We start from the raw sequence: 7,747 nt of genomic DNA, 5'->3' as shown, positions 1-7,747 counted from the left end.
TGGTAACTCGTTTCTTCTTCCTTTTTCTTTCTCTTTCTATCTCCATTCTTTCCCCTCTCTTATTTCTTTCCCAAAACCATCTCTAACTTTAGCCCCCAAATTTACGGCAACAAGAAAGGCAAGTAGTTGATGTCACAGGGGCAGAGCCCGCCGACGAGCCCTCCAAGAGTCAAAGGGGATCTTGAAAGGCGAAGGTCCCGCTCAGCAGAAAACGTGGATTTGATGTTTCAAGAGAGTAGGAGATCATCTTCTGCTTCGCACAGCTCTGAACTCAAGGTGGCAAAGCTTGTAGATGGATATTTACAGAAGATAGCCAAGGACGAAAATTTGGCGTTGTCAAAGTTCATTGCTATTGCAGAAGCAATTCCAGAATTTTCCTGCCGTCGAGCTCAACTCATTGCCAAGCCTAATTTTAGCTATGTTTTTCGGGTTTGGATTCAGAGTTCCTGGAGAAGGAGCTTACGAAAATCTGTCTCAAGCTTCTGCAGCGAAAAGTTACTGTGGTGTCACCTTTGCCTGTCTGGAAGAGAGGACAAAATATCGCAAATTCTTGATAAGTTACTTGGTTTATGTTTTCTCATTTTGTATTAATACAAAACACAAAATCAAACGTATCAAAAGAAATTTAAAAGCAAATGCACTTAATCATCTTTTTTTTTTAGAAACAGTCATCTCCAAACAAAAGCTGATGTCCTATTGGAAAAAAGACGGACGAGAGGTAGAATTTGCATAACAAAAGCACGAGTAACAAAGATACAACATCTGCATTGTCAATATGACTAATTAATACAAATATATGTATATAACGTATGCGTTCATAATGTGTTTGGAACCCAGCAACCGTGTAGTCCGTAAGGAAGGCCGTAGGGGAAGTTGGCTCTCGCAATTTCTTGGAATGTGGATCCATCCAGCAACACTGCATATCCTTCCCCGTTCTTGTCACTGATCATTGAGATCACTACCCCTGTACATGATTACATGCCATACACTTAGTAGTCCTTTTACCCCTTCAAAATACAAATATATTAATGCAATATTACCATCATCTTCGTCGGTTGCACCAGGACGAGCAACGAAGAAGGGTTCAGACGGTATGGAACCCTCATCGTGCCAGTTCTTGGCCTTCTTCTCCACCAGGTCAATCTGCAAAATTTAAGAATTGAACCATGTTATTAGTTCTTCATTTTTGAGGATTTTTTCTTAATTGTTTGGTTATATATAAATGTACCTTAGTGAGGGTGTTTGGGAAGTTGCAAGGCCTTTGAGCACCACAGGCATAAGCATATCTGTATTTCTTTCCAAGAAAAGCTGGATTTATGCTGCACATGTCCATCCCTTTCCCATGTTCATTTGGGTCCAATGCTGCCTTTAAACTCCCATATGGACTTCCATCCATTGGGATCCTGAATCTCCCAACCCTGTACACACACACACACACACACCAGCCACCCCATTTGTAAATTAAACTCTAGCCATATTTCTCATCAATCATCATTGTGCTCGACTCTAGGATGTATATTTGTCTTATATTGTTGTATATTTTTTTTTTTTTAAAAAAAGATCACGGACAATTACATGTCGTCTAATTTGCTGGATTAAGTCAGACCAGATATCGACAAAGAGTATTTTCAATAATTTGAAATTATAAACTCATATATACATATATGTTGAAATCATGCATGCATGCAAATTAAGAAAGTAGACTGTATAGGGTATACTATATAGTTTTGATTAGATCTCAACAGCCACCCAACTGCACTTTCCCATTCACAATGCCACAAATTGAAAGTGGGGTTCGAGCACTTAAGTAATTTAATTCAAATTTAATCATTAAGTAATTAAGTATTAGTGGACAAACAGCATATCAGCATTCATATGCCGGCCACCTATGACTAGGACCATCCAATGTATATATATATATACACACAATGCGCTTTTACTGTTGAAAATCTGTATGAAAATGAAACAGCCAATATTCTTGGAAATCCTCCTTAAATTGATCAATGAAAACAAAAGTGAAAATTAAGAAAACAAGTATGAGGCACATGATTTTTCTTTTCAATAATGTTTGCAAACTTCAATGATTGAAGAACCAAAGTCATTAAAAAATGAAAGATTAAAATATTAAAATATAAGACGAAAATTACATTTAATTAATCTGCATACCCCTAAGATTGATATCTATATGTTAATTATCAAAATACACTCTATTCTCATTATGCATAGAATCAATTTACTTGTTTTTTATTGGGCAACATTAATTAACTTAGGGCTTCTCTATCAGATACTTTCTCTACACTAAATACCGTAAATTTATACTTTTAGTCTTATAAGATAAGAAGTTTAATATTTTTTGTTTTTTACTTTATGGAATATTTAAAATAGTTCAAAACTTGATACACTTAGTCCTTTATTTTACCAAATTTTTGAAATAGTTAATTCGACACATTTAGTTGTATAAATCTCATAAAATGGAGGACTAAATATATCAACTTTTTCTCAAATTTAGAACCATTTCAAAAATCCCGTAAAGAGTATTTTTAATATTGGGACCATTTTTTTTAAAAATTATAGAGCAGATAAATAAAAGTATTAAATCTGCTAGCCGTCAAATTAAAAATAAAATTTTGGGGGGCTAAATACAAATATGAAGAAGGGCATACATGCAGTGTAAAAACAGACCTATGTAAGTTATTAATCTCATGATCCACTCAGAAAAAGGTACCTGGCATCTGGCAAGACATCTTGGCCGGAAAGTGAGCGAAGATTTTGAAGGCGGAGTTTCTCTAAGATGGTGGTGTCAGCGTTGTGCTCGCAGCAATCCGCAATGATTGCCCTCACTCTCCCCTCCTCATCTTTCTCCTCGTACGCATTGATGAAATGGAACGTCACGTATAGAGGAACTTCCACGCTCGCCACCTTCGTACGTACATATAAAGTATAAATCTTTTATTATAAATTTCAATTTCTTACAATATAAACTCATTTATAATCCTTTCTTTAAATACCCCTTAAATTCAAATCCAATTTCTGTTAAAAATAAACATACGCTCATAAACTATAAAACCACTTACAATCTTGCCACTAGCTTTGCACATAACATGCATGTAGGCTTTGGAGTGAGGGTGCCACTCGAATTTGAACAACGGTGTCGGCTCTGCCTTTAGCAAATTCTTTGCACAATACCTCAGCGGCATCTCCGGCACTACCACATAGTTCTCCGTCACCGGAAAAGAATGAACCCACCCCGGGGCCGGTCCGCCACGACAACTCACCCGCCCGATAACCCTCCTCTCGTTCGTACCCGGCTCCATTCTCACCACCAAGTACCCGGGATTTATTAGATCGGGCAACAAGGTCAAGAACTCATTGTCCGTGACAATCGGGTGGGCCGAGTGGATCAACCCGCCCAACTTGTCACTGTACTCGAACTTCCCTAACGTGTCCAACGTGTCTGGGTCGATGATAATGGACCCTTTGATGGTCTCCGTCAGGCAAACCACCCGCCCGTCCCCGAGCTTGACGACTCCGGTGTTGGCGTTGTCGGTCAATGAGGCGCCGGAGAATAGGTTAACTAGGTCGCCGACGTAGGCAAGGAAGTTTTCGGGTTTTGGTGCCTCGGAGAACTCGCGATAACATAGTTTGTTGTTCTTTTTGGCGGCCATGTAGGCGTCAGACTCGATTTGACGGTGGCTCATGACGAGGCGGCCGCCGTGGAAGTGGAGGCCAACAAGGGTGGCATAGCCATCGAAGAGGTGGCGGAAGTTGTAGTCGGCGATGTGCCATAGACCCGGACCATTCCGTAGGTATGTTCCGTTCTGGTTGTAATAATCATAAAATCAAATGCACAAAACATTACTTCTTTTTATTGGAGAAATGGATTGAAAAATAATTATATATATATGAATTTGGAATCATGAGACGTTCCACGTGATCATCACCAACCCCATGGTGTCTTAATCTATGTACGTATTGATCGAAGATCTTAATTAATCATAAATAAAGTTGTAATAATATTAATTACACAGAGGGAATATTTGATGATATAAGAACATACTCCAGCTATGTCAGACTAATTATTAATTTCTTGTTAGAAGTAACACAGATTAACACACAATAGAAGTACCAGCCAGAGTGGGATTTCCCCTTGAACACGAAGCTCTCCTTGCCACCTCTCCTGCCTTACACTAGTCCAGGCGACGTGATCCCGATCATTTTCCATCTCTTTTTCAGATTGATCGTCAGAAGCAACATGAGAAGGAGGTTTAGTTGCAATATTTGTTATTACTAAGCCGTCACGATTATTTCCACATAATTTCTTACACGAATTCATTTTACCACTGAAAATGGACGAATATCGATCATTTTGTGCAAGAAAATGAGATTGAGCTGATGAGAGAGGTGGGATTTTGGTGGAGGAAGTGTAGGGTTTGATGAGGGTAGAAAATGCAAGAGAAGCCATTGATGATGATGTTAAACTTTAGCAGGTAGCTTTAGGGGTATACGTGACAAGCTGGGGTTTGTTTTTCTTGAGGTTGCCATGACAATATATATATATATATTTATAGGATCTAGGGTGATGCGTGGTGCTTTGTTTTGGAATCTTGATTGGTGGAATTCCTTTGTGCTAGAAGACATATCTACCTGTAAATTTTACAAGGGGAAATAACATTTTTCTACCTGTAATGTAACCTAAGTATTTTTTTTATTTTTATCCCATTGATTACGAAATTTTATTTTTCGTCTTTTAACTTTTAAAAAGTAATAGTTTTGCCATAATAACACTTTTTGTTAGATGTTTAACGGAAAAGGCCACGGAATCGTTAAATGCATGAGACCAAAAGTGTTACTTTATGAAAATTACGGAATTAAAAGTGAGAATCTCTTAATATACAGGACCAAAAGTGTAAAGGTTCAAATGGTAAAGATGTATCATGGGACTTAAAAATGTTACTTTTTAGAAGTTAAAGGACCAAAAATAAGAATCTCATAATCAATGGGACCAAAAATGTAAAGATCGAAACTTACGGATGAAAAGTGCTATTTATCCTATTTTAGAACAATATATACTCAATGTGTTTCTTTGAGCACAAAGTTACGTGAAAAACTTTTACCCAAATCGAATTTGGTCGAATTAAATCAATCATAAAGTAAGTGTACGTAAGATATTTGCTACATGATTGATTATTTTTCTTTAACTGTACAAAAATCAGATGACAAATGTAATACACTTGTTATATAATTAAATAGGTTGGATCAAATCGGATATGTATTAGAATTTTCCAAGCTATGGAGTCCATAATAATTTAGATAATATATAAAATCGATATGAAATAATTAGAACTCCATCGTCTTCATTCAATTATATACAAATATAATTAATTGTAGCATTGAGCGTCGAGTATATATATAATTAATTAATAAATTGTTGGCCTGAAATTCAATGTGATTAATTAGTTGAGAAAATTGGTTTCATTTTCAATAATGTTAAATGATTTCAAAACATTGTTTGTGGCCAATGGAGAGTTTCGAAATTAAATAGATTTTAATTAATTATCACTTGACCCCGCTCATATATATATCAGTACTACTAATTAATTATTCTTATATATATACAGATTAAAATTCATATTACCAATATGATACCCAAAATATTCAAATAAACTTGTGTAATAAAAAAAACAAACCACATATCCCCTTGTATAATAGTTGTGAATAAGTGAAGACGTACATATGACGGCAACATGGTCAGATTGAAAGATTCAGCTAACATTAACTTTAGCATTTGTCTTATAAAACACAAATTTCGTTTGAAATTTGTTGTCGTATTAGTTTTATGTAGTTGACGCTAATTTAATTATGTGGTACGTATTGTATCAAGAGACAATTCTGCGCCTTCTATTGGTTCCTCAATTGTTTTGGACGTGGTACGTAGCCCTCACAAGACAATAATGTCCGTGCAAATAAAACATAAATAGTGGCCTATTTTGATGTTTTATGCAACCAAATTGCTGTTAATTTTGGTCTTATTTGCATAAATAACGATAAATAATCATACATTACATAATCGTCGACATTATTAATTTAGTGTTCATAATGATCTTCAATTATATTAATTAAACAAAATTATATTACAAGGATAATATATATAACAATTCAAAGTGGTGGAGGGACAAATTGTTTTGGTATGCATAGGTCCGAAATTCAAGTTCAAGACGATGATAATGCCCTTTTTGAATGTACGTAGGAGGAATGATGAGAGATCTAATGCCTCACCATTTCTAACATTCTATTACTTTCTTTTTTTCATAGTCCATACCTCTTTAGGACAGTGGTTTCTTGCTTTCTTCATTGTACACATACTATATCTGTACAGTAAATTATATTTTTTGTTCCGTCAAATGTGTGGGTGTTATTTATTTCATGTGAATTTATTGTAATATTAGTTCTTGTACTTTGAATTTTATTAATCGAATCAATGTATCCGTGGGTTTATTCAAATATAGATGTGACCTTTTTTGTCAAAGTTTCACTAATCCAAAATTTAATTCGCTTTCAAGAAATTTGGTGTGATAAATAGTTTTATGACCACTAATTAAAATTTTGTCATTTTTGATAAATGGGATGTTAAATTTCTTCCTCATTTTGTTATTGCAAAATTAGTGCATGCTACATATCATGCCATTATCTACTTCTTGAAAATAATGTCCGCATTAATTAGGGATGACAATGAATTTCATGATTTAATTACACTTTGATACCACATAAATGTATGATTAATATATATTTCTTTTAAAAATAAAATATGCAATTAAATTAAACTGTAATTTAATAAGATGTATATCATACGCGTATTATATATGTGACACTATAGTGTATTAATAATAAAGTGGGATACAAATGTTGAAAAATGGTAAATGATAAATTAAAGAACAAAATTTAAATCATAACAAGTGATTGGTTATGATGTGTCGGGCATATACATGGATAATGATTGACGGCGTCCAATTATTATTGGACCGTGTCTAATCAATCGTATAGTGCATCTCTGGTAGAAATGATGTGTCAATTGTATGGAATACTTGGGGTGAAACGATGATCCCATTTAGGTAAAATAATATGTCATCTGGCGAAATGATGCGTCGATTCAAATTGAAAATCATAAATCAAATGAGATTATAAATTAGTGTATCTTGAAAGACAAATAATAATAATAATAATTGGAAGCAAGCCCACTTGATCCTTAAAGTGCCCTCACAATGTGGTGGAACAATCTCAATTGCTACCGTCTTTTCATGTTTCTTTGATTCCCACAAATAATATCAACTAATTAGTAATATTTAATTATCTCAATTGTGGCAGACAGAATTAATATTTCACCACAAAAAAGGCAACACTTAATTTTAATCAATTTTTAATTTTCCTCTTACGGAAGAAGTAATACTTTATTTTAGATGAAGTCGAAATAATTCAGTTTTTATTCATAATTTATCTATTTAAATTCAAAATTCATTATTATGTGATAATGTAATAAAATAAGGACCATGCTTCACTTTTTTTTGAGAAAAGAAAAATGAATAATTTCGTATTTTATTTGCCCATAATTTTATTTCAATAGAAGTACGTCTCAATAATCGAAAATCCAATTTTAATTTGTAATTTTTATTTTATAGTTATTATTGAATATTAGGGCCAGTTTTTTCTCCGTCTCTAATATTTCTATCAATAAGAAAACAAAAAGTAAAAT

General features: G+C 34.2%; 1 protein-coding gene across 1 annotated transcript; it reads right to left on the bottom strand.

Annotated features, from left to right (window-relative positions):
• Positions 1-624: 624 nt before the first annotated feature.
• Positions 625-4,523, bottom strand: LOC105156117 (carotenoid cleavage dioxygenase 8 homolog B, chloroplastic). The gene is made up of 6 exons (XM_011072167.3): positions 4,127-4,523; positions 3,075-3,818; positions 2,726-2,919; positions 1,229-1,418; positions 1,041-1,143; positions 625-964 (listed from the first exon to the last, which is right to left on the bottom strand). The coding sequence occupies exons 1-6, from the start codon at positions 4,460-4,462 to the stop codon at positions 816-818; spliced, it is 1,716 nt and encodes a 571-aa protein (XP_011070469.1). The 5' UTR covers positions 4,463-4,523; the 3' UTR covers positions 625-815.
• Positions 4,524-7,747: the final 3,224 nt, after the last annotated feature.

The sequence above is a fragment of the Sesamum indicum genome, linkage group LG1, assembly GCF_026168435.1.
Source record: "Sesamum indicum cultivar Baizhima isolate 11 linkage group LG1, ASM2616843v1, whole genome shotgun sequence".
Lineage (NCBI taxonomy): Eukaryota > Viridiplantae > Streptophyta > Magnoliopsida > Lamiales > Pedaliaceae > Sesamum > Sesamum indicum.
The sequence above is the reverse complement of the archived record's forward strand: the minus strand, read 5'-3'. Positions and strand labels throughout refer to the sequence as shown.

Bases quoted from the DNA above. Each gene is read 5' to 3' on its own strand.
- LOC105156117 (XM_011072167.3), bottom strand. From the start codon at position 4,462: ATGGCTTCTCTTGCATTTTCTACCCTCATCAAACCCTACACTTCCTCC. The intron at 1,144-1,228 runs GTACATTTATAT...TAAATTTTGCAG, and splicing joins TCCCAAACACCCTCACTAAG to ATTGACCTGGTGGAGAAGAA. The intron at 965-1,040 runs GTAATATTGCAT...AATCATGTACAG, and splicing joins TGCAACCGACGAAGATGATG to GGGTAGTGATCTCAATGATC.